Source organism: Oryza sativa, chromosome 1, assembly GCF_034140825.1.
Source record: "Oryza sativa Japonica Group chromosome 1, ASM3414082v1".
Lineage (NCBI taxonomy): Eukaryota > Viridiplantae > Streptophyta > Magnoliopsida > Poales > Poaceae > Oryza > Oryza sativa.
Window position 1 is genome coordinate 416,723 of NC_089035.1, and position 25,318 is coordinate 442,040.

At 40.8% G+C, this 25,318-nt stretch overlaps 3 protein-coding genes and 2 non-coding genes across 17 annotated transcripts; 3 read left to right on the forward strand and 2 right to left on the reverse strand.

The window, feature by feature from the left end:
* Window positions 1-434: 434 nt before the first annotated feature.
* On the forward strand, window positions 435-3,646 carry LOC4326157 (probable glycosyltransferase At3g07620). Of its 2 annotated transcripts, none has more exons than XM_026020792.2 (7): window positions 435-721; window positions 907-1,023; window positions 1,211-1,249; window positions 1,323-1,415; window positions 1,510-1,649; window positions 2,132-2,480; window positions 2,625-3,646. In XM_026020792.2, the coding sequence occupies exons 1-7, from the start codon at window positions 485-487 to the stop codon at window positions 3,303-3,305; spliced, it is 1,656 nt and encodes a 551-aa protein (XP_025876577.1). In that variant the 5' UTR covers window positions 435-484; the 3' UTR covers window positions 3,306-3,646. The 2 variants fall into 2 exon arrangements, with proteins under 2 accessions (XP_025876577.1, XP_015630333.1); XM_015774847.3 differs by having other exon boundaries at window positions 1,513-1,649.
* Window positions 3,647-3,867: 221 nt separating this feature from the next.
* Window positions 3,868-3,940, forward strand: TRNAE-CUC (transfer RNA glutamic acid (anticodon CUC)). The gene has a single exon. It is a non-coding gene; the product is annotated as a tRNA-Glu (tRNA).
* Window positions 3,941-4,075: 135 nt separating this feature from the next.
* LOC4326159 (protein EXECUTER 2, chloroplastic-like) lies at window positions 4,076-8,299 on the reverse strand. 2 transcript variants are annotated; one of them, XR_001547790.3, is made up of 12 exons: window positions 7,967-8,299; window positions 7,751-7,867; window positions 7,567-7,632; window positions 7,385-7,491; window positions 7,218-7,299; window positions 6,377-7,099; window positions 5,957-6,077; window positions 5,730-5,881; window positions 5,586-5,660; window positions 5,320-5,412; window positions 4,722-4,897; window positions 4,076-4,577 (listed from the first exon to the last, which is right to left on the reverse strand). XR_001547790.3 is itself a non-coding variant. In NM_001372200.1 (11 exons), the coding sequence occupies exons 1-11, from the start codon at window positions 8,210-8,212 to the stop codon at window positions 4,476-4,478; spliced, it is 1,884 nt and encodes a 627-aa protein (NP_001359129.1). In that variant the 5' UTR covers window positions 8,213-8,282; the 3' UTR covers window positions 4,076-4,475. The 2 variants fall into 2 exon arrangements, 1 of the variants encoding a protein (NP_001359129.1); NM_001372200.1 differs by lacking the exon at window positions 4,722-4,897 and having other exon boundaries at window positions 7,967-8,282.
* A 2,042-nt stretch (window positions 8,300-10,341) lies between these two features.
* On the forward strand, window positions 10,342-19,440 carry LOC4326160 (uncharacterized). Of its 9 annotated transcripts, none has more exons than XM_015792186.3 (22): window positions 10,342-10,558; window positions 10,720-10,782; window positions 10,879-11,189; window positions 11,334-11,430; window positions 11,507-11,584; window positions 11,681-11,740; window positions 11,829-11,933; window positions 12,553-12,666; window positions 12,955-12,996; window positions 13,190-13,306; window positions 13,378-13,565; window positions 13,628-13,666; window positions 14,312-14,595; window positions 14,679-14,800; window positions 14,928-14,970; window positions 15,075-15,166; window positions 16,141-16,189; window positions 16,433-16,503; window positions 16,600-16,722; window positions 17,396-17,484; window positions 18,076-18,121; window positions 18,736-19,440. In XM_015792186.3, the coding sequence occupies exons 1-22, from the start codon at window positions 10,409-10,411 to the stop codon at window positions 18,781-18,783; spliced, it is 2,331 nt and encodes a 776-aa protein (XP_015647672.1). In that variant the 5' UTR covers window positions 10,342-10,408; the 3' UTR covers window positions 18,784-19,440. The 9 variants fall into 9 exon arrangements, with proteins under 9 accessions (XP_015647672.1, XP_025876611.1, XP_025876638.1 ...); XM_026020826.2 differs by having other exon boundaries at window positions 16,603-16,722; XM_026020853.2 differs by having other exon boundaries at window positions 14,324-14,595.
* A 4,649-nt stretch (window positions 19,441-24,089) lies between these two features.
* On the reverse strand, window positions 24,090-25,089 carry LOC107281800 (uncharacterized). Of its 3 annotated transcripts, none has more exons than XR_001547811.3 (2): window positions 24,676-25,089; window positions 24,090-24,541 (listed from the first exon to the last, which is right to left on the reverse strand). It is a non-coding gene; the product is annotated as an uncharacterized protein (transcript). The 3 variants fall into 3 exon arrangements; XR_001547813.3 differs by having other exon boundaries at window positions 24,090-24,550; XR_001547810.3 differs by having other exon boundaries at window positions 24,090-24,597.
* Between the last annotated feature and the right edge of the window lie 229 nt (window positions 25,090-25,318).

Here is a 25,318-nt window from a genome sequence, read left to right on the forward strand (position 1 = left end):
TGAGAGGAAAGGAAAAGAGAAGATTGAGAAGATATGCAAAACGAGTTAAGCCATTAGTGCATGATTAATTAAATATTAACTATTTTAAATTTTAAAAATGGATTAATATGATTTTTAAAGCAACTTTCCTATATATATTTTTTGCAAAAAAAAACACACCGTTTAATAGTTCAGGAAGTGTGCACGTAGAAAACGAGACAAATCTCCTCCCAATCTCTAGCTGCCGAATGCGTAGAATTCTATCCTACTAAAATATTGTTAGTGCTAAACATGCCTAGATTTTGTCAGTATACTACCAATGTTTGATATGTACTAAACCAAACGAGCCCTCCTGTACTTGGAAAAAAGTTTGATGCAAATGGGAAATTGGCGTGTGGGGCCGGAGGGCAAAGGCGTAAATTCGACTCCCCACCGCTGTGTCCTCGATCTTCTCTGTCTGTACTGGTCCGGGCTCCGGCGCGGCGGCCGGCCGTCGCCCTCCGAAATGCCTTCGCCTCTCCCGTGCAACCTCCTCACTCGCCGCCGCGCGCTCACCGCCTGCGCTGCCGTCGCCGCACTCACGGCCGCGGCGGCGCTCTTTTTGCTGGCCACCCCTCCCACCGAGGACCCCACCCACCCGTATCTCCTCGCCTCCCTCCTCCACAACAACACAAGCAACCAGCCCGACTCCGCGGCCGCCTCCCAACCGCCGCTTCCTTCCACTTCCATCCTCCAGCTCCAGGTCTCCTCTCCTTTTCTGTCCTAAAGATTTCTGCTTTCCAAGGCTCTCCTTCTTCATGAATCATCATTTCTTTCTTTGTAAATAGTAAATGTGCGTGATTTTGCGAATACATTGGGTTATTGTAACATGTCAAGATTATTGGATATCAGAGTGCATCAAATGGCGGAATTTGCTTTGTTTTGCAGACTAATTTGCCATCTGGGTTTACAACAGTCCCCTCCATGTTTTTGGTCCCTTCACCTTCTCCAGCAGAAAACTTAGATGATGGTTCTATGGAGGAAACTGACCCTCCAGATTTAAAGGTACTCACCTCACCTGCCCCACCAATCCCTCTTTTTCATACATACAATTCCATTCTATATTTCTCTTAGGTACAGTAGCATATTACAAATGTTTTCATCTTGTCCTACATCACTATATCATGCAAGATCGATGGATATCCATATATCTAATCTAATAGCATCTAATCAAAGTTTTACTTAACTTCAGGAAAATCCACCGGCGGAATCAGCTCCTTTTCTCCAAGAGGTACATATCTGCGCCGAATACATAGACTTGTAACTAATATAATTTCTGGTTTTTAACCTCCTTACTTGTGAAGCCCATTTCCAGTGGTTCTCCTATAAGGAGGTCTGATATCTATAATAAGGGACATGACATGAAGGACCATGCAATGCTTCCTCCAAGACCAGAGGTTGATGCTTTACGCACCTTTACAATGTGATGTGAGCTCTTTGTATTTGGAGTAAAAAAATGTTAAATATCTTTTTCTTGGCCTGTAAACTTAGCAGGTGCCTATACCTCTTTGGTCAACAGCAGCTGATGAAGAGCTAATCTATGCAAAGAAAGAGATCACTATTGCACCGCTGGTGTCCAATGACCCTGATCTGCATGCACCACTGTTCCGCAATGTGTCTGTCTTTAGGAGGTATGACTATGGTTTAACTTCATATATATTATTTAGCTAACAATTTGTGAGTAGCATTATTCTTATCAGGGGATTATGGACTTGCATGCCCAACTATATGTTGAACAAACTTTTTAGGGAGGGAAACAACTTTTTTGTTGCTTTTTTTTTTATCATGAAGATAAGCAATGTTTTAGTGTTGCATACATCCGCTTTCTGACAAATTCCCATGGTTGGCATGTTACTTTTCCCACACCTAGTTATTCGTAGTAGTTTCAGTACATGTGGCGCTCACTAGTTTGCCTTAAATAAGTGTAATTTTTTCCTCTCACATTCTATTTTGGTAGCGTGTGATTGAAAATGTTAATAGAGGAAACTGTAATGATAGCTTAAATTTCCTTCATGTTTATAAATTATCATGCCATTGCTTGTTTGTTCCATTGTTCAATGGCTTCTGCATTTCAGAAGATGACTATTTAAATTTTTTTTTCTCATGCTTCCAGGAGCTATGAACTGATGGAAAGACTTCTTAAAGTTTTTGTATACCATGATGGAGCAAAACCTATTTTCCATTCACCAGAGTTGAAAGGCATTTATGCATCTGAGGGGTGGTTTATGAAACTGATGGAAGGGAACCAACATTTTGTTGTGAGAGATCCAAACAGAGCTCACCTATTCTATCTACCGTATAGCTCTCGTCAGCTAGAGCACAATCTTTATGTGCCTGGGTCAAATACAATTGAGCCATTGTCTATCTTTGTAAAGAAATACATAGATTTTATCTCCACCAAGTTCCCCTATTGGAATAGGACAAAAGGAGCTGATCATTTTTTTGTCGCTTGTCATGACTGGGTATGTATTCTTCCTTTGAGTACTTCTCGTTGTTGAATGGTCATATTGAACAAGAATATTAGTGCATACAAATTTGAATGGAGGCTGAAACTTAATCAAGAAAGAAGCTAACATGCTGTTTCTGATTCTGGCCCTTCCTTGCAGGGACCATACACTACCAAATTGCATGATGAATTGAGAAAAAACACCATTAAAGCTCTATGTAATGCAGATCTCTCAGAAGGAGTTTTCATTCATGGAAGAGATGTGTCCCTTCCTGAAACATTTCTTAGATCACCAAGAAGACCCTTAAGAGGCATTGGTGGAAAACCTGCTGCAGAGAGATCTATCCTAGCCTTCTTTGCAGGACAGATGCATGGACGAGTTCGACCTGTCCTCCTCCAGTATTGGGGAGGAAAGGATGCAGACATGAGAATATATGACCGTTTGCCACACAGAATCACTAGGAGGATGAATTATATTCAGCATATGAAATCAAGTAAATACTGTATTTGTCCCATGGGATACGAGGTAAACAGCCCAAGAATAGTTGAGGCAATCTATTATGAGTGTGTTCCGGTGATAATTGCGGACAATTTTGTGCTTCCATTTGATGATGCACTTAATTGGAGTGCGTTCTCTGTGGTCATACCGGAAAAGGATGTACCCAAACTGAAGCAGATCTTATTGGCAATTCCTGATGATCAATACATGGCTATGCAGTCGAATGTTCAACGGGTGCAGAAGCACTTTATTTGGCATCCAAATCCCATCAAGTATGACATCTTCCACATGATATTACATTCAATTTGGTATAGCAGGGTAAATCAGATCCAAATAGAGTAGCACTTGCATCTGATCAGCAGCAAGGAGCTATTGTGGTCTGATTTGAATTCTAGTATGATCCTGCAGCTTCTTCATCCGAGAAGGCGCTGAATTGTGTTCCTGACATTATTGGTCTAACAGAAGAACCCTGACATAGTGGAGCTTAGTTGTGCTTTAGGAGCTGTCATTTTCACATTTGTTGATTTTCTAATCTAACGGGTTGTAACAGTTAAACGGAGTGTTTTGGGACCACAGCTGAAGATAAGGTGTCCCGTGAATTTTTATCTTTCTTTGTATTTTGTTAAACAATTTTTCGTTGTGTTTTGGAGTAGTATTGATTGCAAATACTAAAATTCATCTTTTTTGTCGCGTGTGCCTGAGATGTTGAGAACTGGAAACACTGTACCGATGAATCGGTGATACTGATAAAAAGAGAAGACGAAAGAGATGAATACCGTGACAACTATTGCTTTGTTCCGTGATCTGTGTCGCTGTTTGGTTCACGTAACTGAATTGCTGTTTGCCTTTGCGTCTCATAGATTCGACCATGTGTCAGCTGTTGAAAGTGTCCTTGCTTCAACAATCCGTTGTAGTCTAGCTGGTTAGGATACTCGGCTCTCACCCGAGAGACCCGGGTTCGAGTCCCGGCAACGGAATTTTTTCCACACCTCTTTTTGCCACTGCTCCTATCAAAATTTAGGACAAACTGATCCTGTCAAAAATTGGGTTGGGTAAAGATGCGCCAGTTTGGAATCAGGAACCAAAGTAACCATTAATTAAGCCATGCATGCTGTATTGAAAGATAAGGCTTTATTTATCTGTAGCATCCAGACAATACAAAACTTTCCCATCCTTCATTATTAAGGCAAAACCGAATGCAAAACTGTCACACAAATTATATCTATACCGCGTCATCTAAGAGCCTAGCATGATCTCATATGAAGCTCCAGTTTTCCATTGGACAAGAATAGCAGTATTCAGTTAGACCAGAATAGTCAGCTCTCTTATACCCTGAAAAAGCTCAAACAGGTCAGCTCCTGTCAAGTAGGAGCTGACTAATAAAGGAGCTGAGGCATCTCAGGATTTCAGGAAGATGACGGGACATCTATACGTTTCTCTTGAAACTGTGTCAGCTTCTCTCTGTACTCATGCAATTTGCATGTGAGAACAGCTCGATTCAGCATAATCTCATCACTCTGGAAGTTTAAGCCGGTCAAAGAGTACCAAGAAACTCTGCTCAGGCACGCTGTACAGGAAACCAAGCTCCGCACCTCCAAGGTGTGGGATCGTGCTCTGCAAATGAATTTAACACCAATTATCAAGGATGATCTTGTAAAAAGTACTTCAACGAAATCATTGTTCTGGGCAGGATTGGGTAGGTGAGTAAAATAATGTAAATTGCATTGATAAGTTCTAGAGATTTTGTTATGCAAATACCTTCTGCCCAGTTTATAATTTGCAAATGAAAATGACCTATAATGTTGGACTTCTCAGGTACCGTATACAAACCTCGGTACCTGGACCACTAACTTTTTTCAACTGTGGAAGTCACTCATAGAAGTGTCACCCTAAGCTTCGATCTGGTGACAAGAACCATTTTCTCCACTAATGACCTGATAAGACAATCGACGTTAGGCTAACAACAGACGCTCTAATATTTTTAAAAGGAACGCTTTTCTTGTAACTTCGTGTTAAATTTCCTCCAGTGTCAGTCATTCCAGAACTCCAGATCAAGACCCAAAACAAAATTGAAGAAAGTTCATAGCACAAAAGATGCAGCAGAAATCAAAACTTTCTTTCACTCCACAAGCATCAAATTTGCCATGGTGGTATAATTTCATATCCTAAAACTTCCAAAGTTTAGAAAAAAAAAAAGGTATTTCAGTGTTGACAACAATAAACGACATGTTCAGCTGTGAGCCATTCTTTCACTCAAGACATGAAATAGGGTTAAAGAAAACCTTGTTAAGCAATGTTATGGTCATAATTTTTTAATATATTTCAGGGCCATTGCAACTGCAGAAAATTATTTTACCTTGCCATTGAGCACCAATAGCTCACCATCCACCCACCGGGGATTTTTGAAGCCAGGCTGTGCAATTCTCCCTTGACCTTTATAGCTAGCAATCTGCAAAATCGAAAAGTTAATTGGAAAATGATATATGTTACACACGGCCCAGAAGAAGCTGTTAATTTGCTTAAACAAATACACTTTGAATCATCGCAGACTGCATGCCATTACAGTCTAGTCTAACAATTCGAAACAACAATTAAATAAACAGAAGTATAAATAGAAATTACCACACCAAATTCTTCAGGGTATGCACCACGGTTCTCAAGACGTTTGCCCTTCCCAATCTTAGCACGGAATGTTATCTGTATTGAACATTATTCATTAGAAAGATGACCAGCTTGTTCGTTGAAATATACAAAATGCCTGCAAACCTGTCCAGCAGGGACACTCAGATCACCAGTCAACTTTACTGCTTCAACATACTCGAAAAACTCCACTTCATCTGTGCTGTTCCAATGGCCGAACTTTCGACGGAGCTGCACAACTTCTGGTCCATATGGACTAAATGCTCCCACATAGAGACCTACATGTACACCAAGAATCCATCAGTCAAAGCAGAGAAAATATCAAGGCGTCCGTTTAACTGACAAGACATTACCACTAAATGGATCTGAGCCGTTACTGTCAGTAATGATCCTATTGAAAATTGTATTCTCAGTCAGCTTGACTCGAGCCTTGCTGAGGGTAAGCTTTAAGAGCTCTTGTACTTCTTTATTTATCTGCAGTGAATCCATCATTTCACAGTTAACTTGATTGCATGAAAGAAATACAGCCTAGAATACTAGGGAGTAGGGACAATGGAGAGTTGACAATTACCACTACAAGTGGATGAAACAAGAATAGACTTGATAGATAGAATGGGTCAAACTATTTCTCAATGCTCATATACTAATATGTTACTTTGTGAAAGACATGATACTATTCAACTAATTGTGAAGACTTCAATAAACCAAAGCATACCTCACTAAATGCTCTAAACTCCAGACTTATATATAGCTAAACCAAGTGTTATGCTCACCTTCGAAGAACTCTTGGTCGTTCCCCATAATGCCTTCGCAACATCAGAAGGCATAAGTTCTGATGCCAATTTGGCAGCCATATCAGCAACTTTCTGTTTTGCAGCCTTTGTATCAGCCAGATCTCGATCAGAACCTTTTCCAGGAATGTAAAGTTCGAAGGAATCCTTTTCCAAATTATTGATTTCAGCTGGAACTCGAACATATGATTTTGCTCCAGCATCCTCCTTGTTATGAACCACTCCACTAATGAAGAGCTTCATTTCTGGACTTTTACTATCTTCAGCTGAGTCTGAATCTCCATCTGGAACATCATCCTGCTGAAGCTCCTCAGTGGTAGAATCTTCCAATGAGTTCTCTGACGTGCTCTTCACATCATCTTGCACTAATTCTTCTGACGAATCTGAAGCTAATTCAGCTTCCTCAGACACATCTACATTTATTACTTGAACTTTGAATTCAGGAATCCGAGACTTGAAGAAATTCAGAACGCTTTTCAACCCTTCAACACTACTATCCTTGGCGTTACCAACATCTTGTTCTTTATCCTCAACATCTTCATCTCCCTTTAATGTAGTATCTGTATTCGCTTCATCGGTAATGCCCTCAGATATAGCACTACTTTCCAATGAGCTTTCATTCTCTTCCTTAGCTGGACTTTCTGCAGTTGCTGATGATACGGATGATGCACTTGAAGTGCCTTTTGTTGGTCGCATGTGTACAACCTGTCTAAAAATTTCGTAAATACAAATATCACAACTAGACATAACAGAGTTCTTGTTTTTTTTGTGAACTGCGTGAAGACTATAATACAAACTACTAATATCAGTTTCATCAGTGCACCTTCATTGTATATGTCTCATCGTCATCTCTGACAAGGAAAATTTCAAATAATGGAGTTCCTGACGATGCAGTAACCAATTGCCTACAGGAAAGATGCACTTAATTATGGATCACCTAGACAAAAGTTACTTGGTTTTAGCATAGGTTGCAAAGAGACATAAACGCACCTTGGGCTGAAGCTCTTAGCCACATATCTCCCAACACCGGGGCTTATCCGTACGATTCTCCCGATCGAATCATCGGTATCCTTAGCGTACCCCACCCACCAACCTACCTGCAAATCAAGTCGTTAGAATACATCGCTTATGTGTGATGTGTTTGTTAAAGATAATCTGATTCAATCAATTACCAAGTTGGTTCTGGCAAGCTTTGTCAACCTTGAGGCGTCCTGATACCTCTGTTCCTCTATAGCAGTCTACATGGGTGGAGAAACAATAGTGAAAAAGAATCGCTAGCTACAACAACAGCATCTGGGGTTGAGATCCTCAATCCTGGATCGGTGACAAAGGGACGACGAACAGGAAGCAGAGTACCTTGAGTTCAGACATGACTTGGGCGACGGCGTCGTTGCCCGTGGCCTCGAGTATGGCCTTCTTGAGCTTGGAGGCTTCCGCGAAGTCCTCGTTGTCGACGGCCTCCTCGAGCTGGAACTGCGCAGAGTGGATGCACAAGATAGGTAGGGATTAGGGTGGATTGAAATGGATAGAGAGGAAGTAGATTAGGGGGGGATGGTGGCGAGGGTAGGGTACCTTGAGGAGGGAGGCGTAGCTCTCGGCCTGGTCGACGTCGGCGAAGTGGCGGGTCCAGCGGGTCCAATCCCAGGTGGAGGGCGAGGCGGAGGCGGAGGCGGAGGCGGTGCAGCGGCAAGCGGCGGAGGAGGCCCGGCGGGAGGCGGCGGCGGAGGGAAGGTGCGCGGCGGAAGGAGGCGAGCGGAGGGGGATGTGGAGGGGCGGGCGCGCCGCCGCCGGCGAGGCGCACGCGGTGGCTGCGGACATGGCCGATCGGTGACGTCCTCTCTCTCCCCGCCGCGCGTGAGCCCGTGAGGAAGATAAGGGCTACGATGAGATAAGTGGCTGCCAACTGGGGCCCCCCGCTGCTGCTACCCCCCCTCCTTTAGTAGCCTTTTCACTTGGATCACAAATACAAACCGTGCAAGTCAATGTCCAAGTGAATTTCACGTCCAAACGTTTGGACCTTTTGAGAATCTGTCACTACTATTTCCTTTTCAAGAACAAAATGTGTATTTGATCATCTCATACACCCTCCGTTTCGGGTTATTGACTTTGATCAAAATCAAATTGCTTTAAGTTGGACTAATTTTATAGAAAAAAAGTAGTAATATTTACAACATCAGCATAATTTCATTAAATCTATAATTGAATAAATTTTCATAATATATTTGTCTTGTGTTAAAAATATTACTATTTTTTTCTACAAAATTAGTCAAACTTAGAGTACTTTGCGAAAGGGCCTCAGTAGCACATTAGGTCCTGGATTCGACTCCCCATCAGAACGAATTTTTCAGGATTTAATGGTTTTCAATAGTGCGAGTCTGCGTTGTACTGCGTAATTCTCAAAAAATTAACCAAAGTTAAAATGTCTTATAATCTGAAACGGAGGGAGCATAACTTAATTTTGCACGATAATTCTAGAGGTGGTAGCTATTAATATCATTGTTTGACGTTTTATGAGTAACTTCGTGATTCGTCATTTGGAGATATTCGTATAAGTTATGGACACCAATTATATAACCGTCAATGCTAAAAAGGTTATATGAGCTGTGTACCCCGTATGCCATCTCAAAATGGTTGAGGGACGTAATGGTTTATATTCATTATTTGTTTTTCATATTCTATTTCTGTTGTGAAATATGCACATATCGGGGTAATTAGGCTATACATATGTGCGTTTTTTTATATATTTGGACAAACCAATGTTCAATATAAATCTTGATGGAGTTTTAAAGCAAACGGGGTGTGAGATCTAGTACCATAATTATGTTAAGGCTGCACATTTTTTTAGTTCGTTATCGAAGAAATGTGAAGGGTGCACGGCACCGAATTGTCCCATTCGAAGAAGGTATATCCATTACCAAAAGAAAAGTAAAGGAAAGGAAAAAAAAGGAGATGTAACATGAAATGGGCCGAGCTGTGAATGACGCTGAAGATTCACATATATGGGCTAGGATTGGGGCCACGGCAGGCAAACAATGGCCGAGTAAATTCACTCTCTTTTTTCCCTTTCTCATCATCTCTCAAGTGATAATAATGAATCCAAAACAAAAGGTGATATAAGCAATAGAGTATGCATGGCGTAGATTTCACGTTTCCATCGAAGTTAGTTTGTTGTGCAATCTACTTATGCTGTTGCAAACGAAATTCACTTGCAATTGTAGTATGCTTGGATGGGACGACACGGCGTTTAACTATATATATATCTTCAAAGATGACAAAAAAACCCTTCAATTTTAGTAATAAAACGGAATCAAAGTATACACATATATTCTCTTCTATTTTTTGGTCAAAAGGAAAAAAGAAAACTCTGTTTTTAATGAATATGCGTGATGCTTATGGAGAAATCCACTTATTTTTATTCAGGATTAGAACACAGACAACATAGGCCCTGTATGAGAGGGTTCTAGATTTTCGTAGCACACTTTCCAAACTGCTAAACGGTGTGTTTTGTGTGAAAATTTTATATATTAAAGTTGTTCAATCTATTTTTTTAAGTTTATAATAATTAAAACTCAATTAATCACAAGTTATTACCACCTCGTTTTATGTAAAACACTTAATTTTTATCTCCATCTTTATTTTTAAGAGATTCAAACAGAGCCATAGACTTCACTACTCATCTTGTTCGTCGTTTTAGTTGGTGCTAAGCTTCTGTATAGCAGTATTTCTAACGTAAAATAAAGAGTATAGTACAGCACTATATTTTTTTAATAATAAATTTAATTTTAAAAGCATTGATTTAGGATAAATCTAAAATAGAAAAATGATGAAGAAGTAGTTATTCCGATCCAAATGGCAAAAAAGGCGAGGAGGCTGGGTCATCGTCTTCCTCGTGAGCGTCCGCGCCCACCCACCTAACCCAAAGCCCACCTCGCCTCCGCCTCCCCTCCGCCTTCAATTTCCACTCTCTCCTCTCCTCTCTTGGACTCCACTCGCCCTCGCGACTCCGCCCCCGCCATGGACGCCCTCGCGGGGCGCCTAGCCGCGGCCTCCGTCTCCGACCACCCCTCCTCCTCCTCCGCCGCCGCCACCGATGGGGCCAACGCCGACCACCTCCTCCACGTCATGCGCGCCGTCGAGGGCGCCGAGGCCACCATCCGCAACCAGGTCTACCTCTTATCCTTTCCTACCCACGAACCTACCCTTGCAATTCCTTCCTCATCGCCTCTTCCACAATTCCCCTCCTGTCCCACTCCCAACTCGCCCTATTTTATTTCCGCACACCACTGAAGTAGCTGATTTTGGGTTTCCATGTTTTTCTTTTCTAGTTGGAAGAGAATAATCGCCTCAAAGAGGAACTGATGCAGAAAACGCGACAATTGCAGAGGATTGTAAGCCTGCTTTTTTTTTCTTTTCCTTTTAGCTATGTATATGCACAAAATGTAGCCATGTAGTAACACCCAGCGTCTTTCAATTTTTGGGATCAGCGGGAAGATGCTGCATCCCAAGCTTCTTCCAGTGGAGTAGCCCAAGACCGCCGCTCATTCGTTGCTACTAAGATGGATGCGTCAAGGTCACCTGCCAGCGCTGCGTCCTCAGATAATTCCCGCACCCCCTCTGCCCTTCACCACAATGGCGCATTCGAAAGTGGAGAGCCTTCAATGCAGCAGACCATCAGGCAAAACAATGCCCTGTCCAATGGAGCATCTAAAAGATCATCAGGGGAGCAGCCTGCCCTCGACAGCGCTGCCGTCTCACAGTTCTCTACTCCATCCTCCCATTCCCTTTCTCCTACTAGGTAACTCACCTGACCACACTCCATGTTTTCCCTACCATTTTTGTTGCCGGGGAAAAAGAACAACGGTAGGCCGCAGGCCTTCCTTTTGTGGGATGGTCTTGTTTGCTTGCGATATCCTGACAAAATAGAAGCCCTTCCATACAGGCATAGAAAAGAAGGCGAGCATGATCCTAGGTTGAACCTAGCTGGACAGGGGTTATTGCCTGCTTCAGAGATGGCCTCGAACATGTCATGGAAGCATGTCAGTATAAGTTGCTTGCAAATGTCATTTGTACCTGTATCATCCATCATCCCTAATGAAGATAATTCCTATGCAGGATCTTACTGCTAAGATCAAAGAAAATGAGGAAGAGATTGCGCAATTAAGAAAACATCTTGCTGACTACTCATTGAAGGTGGCCTTTTTTTTTTTTTTTACAAATGGAAAGTACTTCATTTTTGTTGCCTTTCCCCTTATTATCTTGTACCTGACTACATAATATCCCTGACAGCAAGCACGGATACTCGATGATAAATATATGTTGGAAAGGCGCATTGCTCAAATGCGGATGGTAGGCCATTTCTTTTTATCATAAACTATTAGTCACTTGGAGTAACTAGTGAGTATATCATATTATCTCAAAAAAAAAAATCTTTCAGGCATTTGATCAGCAGCAACAAGATTTAATTGATGCAGCATCAAAAGCTTTATCATATAGACAAGATATTATTGAGGAAAACATCCGTCTGGCATATGCAGTGCAGGTAGTTCTCTGTCACTGGAAATTTCTTTGAAATTCGATTAGTATGTTTGTGTTATATTAGTCAGGCTTATTATGCTTCCAGTCATACTTCAATACCTTTCTGCAAAATTTAAAAAACGTGCACAGAAATGATCATAACACGTGTAGTGCTTTAATGAATGTTGTTTTCTGTGCTTACTTGACCTTGTCCCTTGGTGTTATAGCTCAAAATTGTTAGGAACGATGCAGAATGATATATCTGTTTTTTAATCCATATATTTACAACAGTTTTTAGAACCAGCTGTTTGATGCAAGGTCTTGACTAATGGATTTTCCTGTGGTCTATACCAAGGTAGTATTTGTTGAAAATTTCTGTTTATACCTCTATCCTATGGAATACATCTTAACATTAGGTTGGATCATTCATTGCCATGGCCCATGGTGATGTTCATTTTGGATATATGCAGCTCTTACTATTCTATGGGTACATCTTAACATTAGATAGGATCATAAATTGCCATGGTGATGTTCATTTTGGATCTATGCAGCTGTTACTATAAGATAAATCAGGGCTTGTAGTTAAGATTGTAGTTGTTCTTCTATACTATACTGAGTTTTGCTTATGTCACTATATGCTATAGGCTGCACAACAAGAAAGGACAACTTTCATATCTTCGTTGCTGCCTCTTCTGTCTGAATATGAAAACCTGCAGCCTTCTGTTCTTGATGCTCAATCCATCGTCAGCAATTTGAAGGTTTACTCTTTTTTCTAATATTTTTTCTGCCGTTTCGTGGGGGCAACGTCGTATACGTTAGCAACTAGAAATAAATTTCACTACTGAATGCAAATGGCAAAAAAGGGAAAAGAGATCAATGACATTAATTTCATCTGAGAAATATGCCATACTTTCATTATTGAAAAAGCAACCTAAGCATTTTTCTTTTTTAAAAAAAGGTTCATAACACATGATCAACACATCAAGTTGCTTCTGTTCTTGTACCTTATTGAGTTGACTTTTCACTAAATGTGTCCCTTTCTGCAGGTTTTGTTTAAGCATCTGCAGGAGCAACTTATTATCACTGAGGTGAGTCTCAATAAGCTCAAGCAAATATGCATTTACTTTTCCCATAAAGAAAGAAGCGATTTATTTTCAGAGACACTAGGGGTGGGCAGTGCAAGTGTACCCAATAGTGTCCCTCTCGTGCATGCAAACTTACTACCGAAAATTTTCTGACTGAATTTTGAAGTTTCCTTTTGTGCAAATTTAAATGGTGCAGGAGAAATTAAAAGAGTCACGTTATCAGATTACTCCATGGCAAACTGAATTGGCGAATGATGCCACTCTTCCTGTACACTCACCTACGGATCCTCTTGGAAAAGCATTGGTGACTTCAGTATGGCACTATACTCCTTGAGTTCTTGTCATAACTATTGCAGAAATGCTCTAACCTATTTACTTTTTCAGAACAAAAGCAACCTCGATATTGTGACCCAGACACCGTACCCTCATATACAATCTCCAATGTCTTCCCCTGTTCAAGTTAGAGGTGATTGGGGTGTAGCAGGGAACAAAAACCGTCAAGTCATTCCAACTGATGTTCCTCCAAGAAATGTTGATCATGGTGACATGGGAAGAAACTCTCTTTCAAGCAGGTAGTATCTTCTTTAAGTGCTTAATACTGTACCTTCCTGACTGACTTTATTCTATCTACCAGCGTTGCCGTTGCGCATGATGAAATAATTCCATTCTTAAGGTAGCAGCTATGATTGCCAGTTCTTGACCTATGTAAATTGGCTAGCAGCTTCTAGTAGTCATTACTCATTACTTGAATTGCTTTTACTAATTTCTGATATGTTACACTCTACTTTCTTTAGTATGCTACAATCATGAAAAATTCAGGGATGTGGGAATTTGCTACAAGAACATTTCATTTCTTTTTGAGAAAATCCAAGAAATATCATTGAAAAGCTCTCAATTCCAATAAATGCCATCGACAAGTGCGAGTTCCATGAAATGCCATCGTGCAAGCGACTTTGTCCTAGAAATGCCATTGCCATTAGGGTTTCGTCCATCCCACACCGTTAAATGCGTTGTTTATCCTATAGCACTTAACGGAGGACTGCTAATGGAACCCTAACGGCGATGGCATTTCTGGGACAAAGTCGCTTGTACGATGGCATTTCATGGAACTCGCACTTGTCAATGACATTTCTTGGAATTGAGCGTTTGTCAATGGCATTTCTTGAATTCTCTTTGTTTTTTGTCGCTGCCGCACTATTTTCAAATAGCTAAACTGTTTTTGAGGAAGATTTAATAATCATTTTTCTAGTCAATAATTTTTTTTATTATATAGAGGCATCACAAGAACATTAAACGTGGTATAATTTATATTTAATAGCTTAAAATTCAGGAGGGATGTTTCTTCTCAAGTATCTCAGCATGATCCACATTCTGTCCCATTGGACTTTGAGCCCGAGAATCAAAACCCACCATTCAAGCACCTTAGTAGAAGTGACGTATCGGATGCTTCGGAGGGTGCTGAAGTCCAACATGCACGAGAACATTCTGCTCATTGGGGTCATGGAGACTCAGTTAATTTGGTATCCGGCATTGAGGATACAAACCCTTCATATCCGTATCTTCCTACTGTTCTTGAGGAGCCTGGATCTTCTTTCTCTGAAGGTAATTACTATTAGAAATAAATTTATATATTTGTTTAACACTAATGCAATCTGATGATATATTCCTCTTTTATGAATATGTAGCTGCTGAGGATGATCCACTGCCAGGCATAGAGGGCCTTCGAATCACAGGTGAAGCTTTTCCTGGAAGAGAACTCCAAGCAAGCGGGTACTCCACCAATGGAACCACCAGTTGTAATTTTGAGGTGCTCTTCGTAATTCATGTCATTCCACATTCTGGATAAAAGAACTTCTCTACCTTATATTGTTCATATGAGTTTCAAACTTTCATGGCAATCTCACTGTCCAAAAAATATATTTTCCTATGTGCAGTGGGTGCGCCATTTAGAAGATGGCTCCGTAAATTTCATAGAAGGTACTTTTTTTTGTCACTTTAGCTCTGTGAGCTTGTCACTTGCATTAAATAGGATTCTATGATTTTCAAGAAAGTTGGGAAATAAATGTTTTCTGTTGGCATAGGAGCAAGACAACCTAACTATTTGGTTACTGCCGATGACGTGGACACATTACTAGCTATTGAAGTACAGCCCCTTGATGATAGAAAAAGAAAGGTAATTATTTTGCGATGTGGCTGATTTTTTTTTTATGTGTGATACAATGTTGCATTCCCCAAAACTTCTGGTAATTATGAGGCTATATGCCTATATATCTTTTCTATGCCTTCTGAAATGGCACTAAAGACAATACTAGCTGTTTAGCATCCTTAATTCCATGGAGTCATGGAGACTGAAAAAGCGCATCTAACGTACAGGATTAAACTTGAAATACAAGAACTGAGGTATTTATATAATTGTATTTCTCGAATGCTACTGAACCCAGCAGTTAAACCTTTACTTCTTTTATGTTAATCACCAAAGTAGCTCTATATTTCTCTTTTTGCTCATTTACCAGTTAGGTCTTAATATCAGATTAGCCCAGGGCACTATGATCAGTAGTTCATGTTTCTGGCCGCTGTCAATACTGACATTGATTTTGCTATTCCATTTATATGTGGAAAATATCTGTATTAAACCCTTATTCACGTTCGTCTAATCACCCTGAACTATGAAACTATTGACCTGAAACTACCTCCTTAGCCCTGAAACCATCCTGGTTTTCACTGTTATGGATCCCCTTACTTTATTTCTAGTTTAACCTCCAATCCTCCATCAAAATACTCTTATATATAAAAATCACCACCGTATCAGCACAAACCAGGTGGTTGGGGGCTAGGGGGTATTTTGTACTGTTTTTAGTTCAGGGTTGCAAAGTAAATGGTTTCATATTTCATGGTGAATTAGGCAATCGGAAACTTCATGGTTGTGATTTGGACCTTTCCCTTTATGTTTGTGGAGATCCAGAGTTCTAGTTAATGATACATAATCCAACCTTTGATGTTTATGGAGTTTCTTTGTTTGGTTTCACTGGGACACCATGTAAAATGAGTTAGGTCTGTTGTACAGTTAAATTTCTTATGATTAAACTGATTTTCTGTTATTACTTCCAATGTTAAGATTCGTCCTTTTGTTTGAGTTTCCTATTGCAGGGGGAAATTGTAAGGTTTTACGCTAATGATCAAAGAAAAATTACTTGCGGTGAGTATATGGAACCTTTAATTCCCAAAAGAGTGATTATTTCTGGTGATGGAGTGTTTGACATAATTCCACTCCTAGAGGGAATGTTGAATCCCCTATATATCTAATTACCAAAAGAGTGGTACTTCTGATATTCTGTTTAACTAATAAAAGTTTTCCAATTATGTGATGATTATTTAAACTAAATAGCAGCAGCACATGTTTTGCACCCAACCGACTTTGAATAAACCATCTTCAATGCAGATCCTGAAACAAAGGAGCTTATTAAGAGAACTCTTGAAACTGGTCATGTATCTTATGAAGTCCAACTACCTGTATGTTCTCTATTACTTGGAATTATCTATCAAAAGCATTCTCACTAATTTCTTATGATTTCATGCAATTATTTCAAATGTTAAATCTTCTTATAGCAGGTGAAATTTTTAGATATGTGGGAACCAGCTATTTTGGCAATAAAGAGGGAAGGCTACAGTATTAAATGTACTGGTCAGCGTGGTGTTGTTCTCACAGAGAAATTTCAGCAAGCAACTTCTGTACGTCCTTATTCCGTATTCTTTAGCAGTACATCATTTGAATTTCAGGAAGTAGATCTCATTCTAAAATTGTGAGCAAACTCTGTTGGTTCCTTCAGTACCTGGGTAGCATGTTGGTTCACCCAAAATGATGGAAATAAACCCATTGTAGATGGATGTAAATTGATGGTTACCTTGAATTCTGGCCAGAGACAGGTTTTGTTATCTCATATGGTTTCAAGATCTCAGATTTATGTCTGAGATATGGTTAACCGCTAGATTACACTGCATCTAGACAAACGTCATGTCTTTCTTTGATGCATTGTCTCTCATGCTATACATGAAAAGAAAAATGTAAAAAATAGGCCATGATCTGGCCTATTTCTGTTGACCTAAGGAAATGGGAACAGTTGAGCTTCTTTCCTGATGAATTGTCTTCACATGCTTGATGGACCCACACCGAAAAATCTGGACAGGACGATTAAATGGTGTGCACATAAGTCATAAGTGTGATACTGCAAGTACTATACTGAGACAAATTGTCTCCGATAATAATTTTTTTCTGCTGCTTTTGCTAATTAACCATATTATAATTTTTGTTCTGCAATCATGTTTGTGTTTTTTTGTAAATCATTGCTGTAGACATACAAAAATGTGGTATGATTGACAACAACTTTTGTTCTGTCTTTTCCAGATTAATATTCCTTACGGGCGTCCGACAGAGTTCTTGATTACATCTGCTGATGGTGTTGAATATAATTTAAAGCCTGCAGAAAATGCACTGTGAGTACCCAATCGAGCTAGTGTTTGCATCATTATCAGCAGCCCAAGATCTATGAATAAATTAACATTAGTATTCATTATTCCTTACACTATATGTGTCTTGATGTGCAACTGTACTTCTGATTTAGCAGCATGGCTCCCCCCTACTGCTTTCCCTACAAACAACTCTATGGGTCATCACTTCTTGAAACATCAGAGTTAAAAATATGCTGCATATGTCTAATAGTTACTTCTTAAAACTCGGAAGGAATGCCTCAAGGTCAGCAGTGCCAGACTGCCAGCTCATCGATCTTGTCACAAAGCCCATGTTGTTTTCAGTAATGTGGTCTTCTATAGCTGTCTGATCAGCGTGTGCAAGCCGACCTGACCGTGCCCTAGTGTGTTCATTCTTATGTCTTTGAAAGCATAGCAATTTAGGATATACTTACCTTCTAAGTGTAATCAGTGGAGGTTTATACCAAACTTGAATTGAACACCCTGTCCTTGGTCTTTTACTTTATTACTGCTGTGTTTATTTTAGATTAATGCCAATCATAATTCATAACGAACATACATAAAATACTGCTTATCTTGTGTTCTCCAATTTTGCAGGCCGCGGGATACCATTGTTCTGGTTTTAAGATTGTTCAGAATTATGGTATGAGCTCGTTATCTCTTGTGCAAGACATATATTAGCACCTCCCTTCATTATCTTTATCTTCATTCAACATCATCGAGTGGGTCATCATGGGATGATGGCCCTCCACTCTATTCAAGTTCAAAACCGAGTATTATTTGACGATTAGCATGTTTGAAGAACCCACAGTAGCATTTTTCTCAAGAGAAAAAAAGATGGAAAAAAAAATATAGAGAAGTTAAGTGTACGCTATCAGCATTCACTAGTAGGCTACTAGTTGTGTGGCTGGCTGTGCTGTTCGGCTTTTGTTGTTACAAAGGCTAATATTATCTTTGGTTAATTAAGTAGGCGGAGGTTAATTTTACAGCCCTCTGTTTATTCTTCAAAAGAAACGGCATTCCCAGCCATCATGGGGATCTCTTATATAGTAGCACTTTATCTAAAGATAGGGCACTATGAATTGTTTGTAAAGAGCTGTGTTGTCAAAGTTCATTTCTTGTGTTTTCCCCCAAGGTAGCATATCTGAATGGTGACTAACAGGTTAACCGTAGAGCCAGGATTAGCTGCCTGACTTGATGAGAATATGTCGTCTCACGTTCCTTAAATACTGATGTGAAACATCATGCATTTTGCAGGCTGTTGAGAAGAGGAGAGGAAGAAAGAAGAGCCTTTTCTTCAAGTAGGTTTGGCTCCTATACCGTGGTGTATAATTTGTATTCGTGATTGGCTGGATGTATGTAATTAAGCGGGTGATAGGTTTGGCATATTCTTTCGGCTGTATCTTCTGCTGTAAAGGACCATAGGCGATTTAAACACAAGGGCCCCAGGTGATGGGAGTTTTCTTCTTCTTATTTTTTTCCCTTATTCCTTTTAGAAACATGAGTTTTGTCGTTGCAAGGGATGGAAGCGTGCCGCTGATTAGAATTGAAGCTAATTTATGCTAATAGAATGGAAAAGATAAATAGGCAAGTCCTAGGATGCTCTGGAAATATTCCCTGCATCGTAGGGTAGTGACCATCATCAGTTCACGGGTGACCTCCCTGCCTGCTGGTTACTTCCAACGAGCTTGCAATTTTGGAGATGACGCATAGCAGTACCTGAACATGTATACAAGTATAACTGATGTATCATATGCTGTGTAATTATTTGAGACGAAGTAGACTTGCAGTAGTTTAAGATAACAAGGGCATCTTAGTTATTCCAGCGTGTACTGTACTGCTGGAAGAAAACACTTGCATTATTAGGCAGTTGTGCGTAGAAATAATCGTGGGTTGCAGTTGTGTCTACATCCTATGAACATTCTGTGGATGGTAACATTGAGGCAGGCTATGTCCACACCACACTACACTTGCCAAACGGAATGTGAATGCATTTAGGGCCTGTTTAATTGGTGAAATGAAAATTTTTGGGTGTTACATCGGACGTTTGACCAGATGTTGGAAGGGGTTTTCGGACATGAATGAAAAAACTAATTTCATAACTTGCCTAGAAACCGCGAGACGAACCTTTTGAGCCTAGTTAATCTGTCATTAGCACATGTGAGTTACTGCAGCACTTATGACTAATCGTAGACTAATTAAGCTCAAAAAAATTCGTCTCGTGATTTACATGCAAACTGTGCAATTAGTTTTTTCTTTTTGTCTATGTTTAATGCTCTATGCATGTGTTAAAAAATTCGATGTGATGTTTTTTTAAAAAAAATTAGGAACTAAACAGCTGATCAAACATCCAAAAATTTTTATTTCACGAACTAAACAGGGCCTAATCAAGGCCTTATTTAGATTTTTACTCCTGGCTTGCTCTCGGTTGCTCTCTGTTCGGAAGTCAGTGTTCCCAACCGGATCAGTGCGCACGGAAAACAGAGCAGTCCATTAGCGCGTGATTAGGGGTGAAAACGGTACGGAAATTTTCGAGAATTCCGGCTACCGTTTCCGGTTTGCACCGACCGTTTCAATCGGTATCGGTAATTGTCGGTATCGGAAATGGAAACGGTAATCTCTTTCGGAAATGGTAGCGGAAATGATATGGGGTTTTTTCCGACCGTTTTGTCGGTAACCGTTTTTTATCGGTAATTTCCGTCAAATTTCCGACAAAATTCCGAAGAAGGAAGTCGGCTGGGCCTGGCTAGCAAGAGGAGGAGCCCATTAGGCATTAAGGAGCAGCCCATTCCGAATAAAGAAGCCAACTAGGCCTGACCGCATCGTCGTCTTCATCGGCGCTGGGGCACCGCCGCGCCATGTTGGGCGCCGCCACCAGGTCGCCGACGCCGGCCGCAACCTCCTTCGCCCCGACGGCCTCCGTCGCAGCCGGCCACCTTCCCTCCCCCACGCTCCACCGCCGGCTTTCGTGCCACCGAGCCAAGCGCCGAGCGCCGCCGCACCGCCCCAGCCTCCTCCTCCCCACCGATGCCGCCCCTTTCTCCTCTCTCCTTCCCCCACCGCCGCCCTGCGCCAGGCCGCCATCTCCGGCGCCTCTCTCCTCTCGGGCGCGCATGAAGGAGCCAAAGGCAGAGAAGAGAACGAGAGAGAAAACAGAGAAGAAATCGAGAGAGCAGGAAAAGGAACCGAGAGAAGGGAAGGATAAGAGAGAGAGAAAAAATAAAAGAAAGAGAGGAAAAGAAAGACTGTGGGATCCACTGGCGGGCCCCACCATCTTGACTCCTCTCTGTGATCGACCTGGAAATACCAAAAAGTCTAGTTTAGCATGAAACTTAATTACAACAGTAGTTATACAGTGTCAACATAAAAGTTCTTATGCAATGTGCCACTGTAGGACGACGATATAGCTATGTCAATTGATGATGAAATAATGAATGATGTTTGACAAGGAGCTGATCAGCTGAAGCCATGCCAGCTTGTGAGCTTGGTGTTCTCGAAGACTTCAAATCTATATCCTAAAAAAAGTCGGACAATATTAGTTATGCTGTAATCCTATCATGTAAGCCACATTGTATGCTTTAGCCACATTGATGTTGAAGTATCATTGAACTTTATTTATATTATTTATCAATCTTATTGTCAACTTATTAATCATCATATAACGGTGTTGTGTGGCAGCGTAATGATGCAAGGGTGAAATTATAAGGTCATCTTCATACATAGTTAAATGCGGGATGATACCACAGTTCGCTGTTTCCGACATGAATTTTCGACTTCCGTCCGATATCGGTATATTCCCGTTCCGACGGTTCCGTTTCCGAGATACCGATATAACCGATATCGTTACCGTTTCCGAGTATACCGTTCCGATTCCATTTTCGAGAAAATAAAATGAAAATGGAAATGGTAGAGGGTTTTTCCGACCGTTTCCGACCGTTTTCATCCCTACGCGTGATTAATTAAGTATTAGCTTTTTTTTTCAAAAATGGATCAATATGATTTTTTAAGCAACTTTCGTATAGAAACTTTTTGTAAAAACGGCACCGATTAGCAGTTTGAGAAGCGTGCGTCCGGAAAACGAGGCGGAGGGAGTTGGTAACAAGCCCTTCCGAACAGAGCCGCTCCAAGGCAAGTTTTGCGTCAGATCTGTATTTCAAAGCAATGGTCCATTGAAAAGGTATCACCGCTGATTAATTTTGTTCTGTTGTTCACCTCTTGTAGAGTTCTACTCTGCAGTTATTTGGGATGTTCTTTGCTACAGTACTTAGCTGCTGAGCGTTCTGGATGTCTTTTGATCAATACACATACGCAGGTTGTGCTCTGTTCAGTATGTTGGCACCGAAGTATGCTTCTTTGTGTTCTTATTCTGATTATAAAATAATTTCCAGATGTACAATGCAAAGTAGTTACTTTGGGCTTTTGACTGTTGAGACATAAGGATTAGGTTTATGAATTTTGTGTTTATGTTTCTTGGTTCAATTATCTTTTATATGAATTACAAAGGTTTAGTACAAGGTCCATGGATTGACTAAGTATCATGACCCGAGGCCATGACGGGATAAACACCGCCGGGAAGATAGCAGGGCGGCGTCGGCTCCTGGAGAAGGGATGTAGATTTAGGCTAGGGAGAAAAACATTATTGGAAGGGAGAGATTAGACTAATTGATATTCATTGCTTGCCTGATAATAGACACAATCCCATCCTTATATAGATTGTACAACTTGACCTCTAAGTAAAAATCTAATCCTAATAATCTTCTTATCTTATCTTTAACTAACTAATAATCTTCTTATCGTATCTCTAACTAACTAATATTCTTATCTCTAACTTAATTGATATTGGGCTACCTATAGGCCTTGGCCTACGGCCCAATGCCCATGACACTATGCTGTTAAGCACCTACTTCTAAATCTCTGCGTAAGTTACTTTTCAGTATTTGTGATATAATCAGATGGTGACATTCACTACTACTTTAGTCAAGCTTGGAAGAACAAAGGTAAGTACATGGAACTGAAAATGGCCACTTGGAGATGACAGCTCCATGGTCAGCTGTTGTGGCTGCCATTTGATTTCCCAGTTCCCTCTGGAAGAAACAACCAGCAAAAAGGAGGCTAGCAGGAAGCAGCAGAAAATACTAAGCATGATCTATTTTCCCATCATAGCATCGCTGTTAGGGCACCCGCAATGGTTATCTATAGGCTCTATATAAGAGATCCATATCAGCATATTTTCCTACTTGGAAGAGATTAAATGAAGAGAGAGAGCAAATATATCTGTTAACCTGGAGATAGTCTATAGAGAAAAACGATGCAATGTATTAGAGAGCTATAGATACCCATGTAGACATACTATTGAGATGGTTTACTATTAATCTAGTCTATTGCTGAGATGTACATGTTTTATAGATATCACCTTACTTTACCATTGCGGGTGGTCTTAGAGCATGCATTTGTTTTTTGGTTCGTACGAGAAATTTCAGAAAGCAGAGCATTGCAATATCAGAAATTAGGCTTATTCCTTTTGTTTGACCTCCTGTGCTGTTTGATATTTAATTTTCTAGGTTGATCACTAGCTGATGTCTTTTCATTTTTTTAAATATGTATTTCTGACTGGGTTGAAACCTCCCTTTCTTAAAAAAAAGGAAATAATTGGTTACAAACCATTAAACTGGATGTTAAGGTCGTATGGCTTGCTCAAGTTGTTTGTGCAAATAACCATTCTCTCAAGCTGATGAAGTGACTTGAGTTCTTTTGTTGCCCTAAATATTTCTCTTTTTGAAGAAATTAACTTGCAAGTGAATGCATTTTGTATGAACATGTGAAGGAATCTGAGACTAGGAAGAATACAAGGTAATAGATGCCTACCTCAGTACCTCACAGTCTTTGTCCGCATAATTCTGAAAATATGGATGCATTCTTCAGATTTCTTTATGTCAAATGGAACACTGTAATTGTGATGATGTGGCCTTGAGAAGCTGTTGTGAGTCATTGACTCATCAGCAATTATTCATGTGGATTTTATTGACTTGTATGGCTTTGTCATCTCAAATGCGTCTTTCCATGGACTGATGCTTTGTAGAAATCTATAGAACAATACTGTTTTCTGAACTCATATTTGATTACAGGATGGAAGGACGGTCTTGGATATAAGCTTATGTTTTGGAAGAGATTTCAAGTCTTATGATTTGGCAAAGCTTGTTTAGTTACTTTCGACTAACACTATGTACACATTGATGGACGCGGAGTGAAGCCGCGCTTATTTATCTAGTTCCACAACAGACGCAAAACAATATACATTTCTGAAAACTAGAAAATCTAAATGCTGAATTGACATCACAAAATCAGAAAAGTACACACAATTGTTCATGCCAAATCACCCTTGCTCAGATCTGAAAACACAGCGACATATCACTTTGTTCATTCCACAAAATCACCCTTGCTCAGATCTGAAAGCACGATGTCTAAGACATATAACTTTGTTCATTCCACAAATCACCCTTGCTCAGATATGAAAGCACATTGTCTGAGGAAAAAAGATAGCACACCATCACTCCCCATTCGAATCAACACACAAATATCAGAAACCATGTGGCTTCCTTTTTTTTTGAGAGGAAAAGAACTTTCCATTAACTTAAGGACTCAGCAAAATCGCTGGCCACCAAGTCCTCCATGCCCGGAGGCATCATGTCCCATTGTTCAACAGTATTCCGAGGACATTTACAACCCAAAGCTGCTAAAGCATGCGCTACTCTATTACATTCTCGTGGCGCAAAAACAAAGGAACAAGAAAGGAAACTACTTCCGATCAGCTTCTTCAATTCATAAATCAAGCCACCCGTTGCTGCAAGTCTGTGATCATCGGCATCCATAGCTTGCTTCAAGATAATGGAATCAGTTTCAAAAACGACATGGCCCATTCCTAGTGCATTCGCGGCCCTTGCTCCGGCCAAGCACGCAACAACTTCCGCCTGGAAAGCATCCAACAGATAAGATATTCTACCAGCACTTGACAGGATAACCTCTCCCTCCGAATCCCGAATTACAAAACCCCATCCTCCTTCCCCTGTTTCAGCTATATATGCTCCATCAGAATTTATCTTCAGTTTACCCACAGCAGGTCTGCACCTTACAAAATCTGTTGCATTCTTCCCAACAAAACCATGTGGCTTCCTTGTTGCAGAAAATAAACTAACTCACCTTGTGAATCGTTGTGGACTCTTTGTTGCTTGCCACAAGTTGAGAAATCCTGGGATTCATGATGAGAATCGGTTGAGAAGACTTGGTCATCTCAACCACCGACGCAGGGATCGCCACTGTGCGCGAATGGCTCCATGGAAGCCTCGCCGACGATCGCCGGAATCGCCACGAGCACCTCCCCGACTGCCGTGGGGACAACAAAACGTGTCTCGCAGACAAAACACAACGACCCTCCTCCCCCGCGCTCTCTGCCAAGCCCAAGGGTAGCACGAGGGCTCCTCCCGCCGGAGAAGACGACGACAGCATAGCACCCCTGCTGATGCGTCGCCGCCACCTTCTCTCCTTCCCTATATGCTCCTTCTCTCTCCTCACCGATAGGGGAAAGCTCCTTCTCTCTCACTTTCTCCCGTGCGTGGCGGAGAAAGAAAATGGAAAGGGGGATATTACTGTTTTTCGAACTGTAGCGGAAATAATGGGCTGAAAATATGTGACGCGAGGCGAGGGTCCCGCTGCTGCTTGGTTGCTGGGCTTTTAGGGCATGCAATTGCTTGGGCTGGAGCACAATTCCTTGGCTAGATCACGTTGGAGCACACGAATCTTCAAGGGAGATCCAATGGCTAAAAAAAGACTGACAAAGACAAAA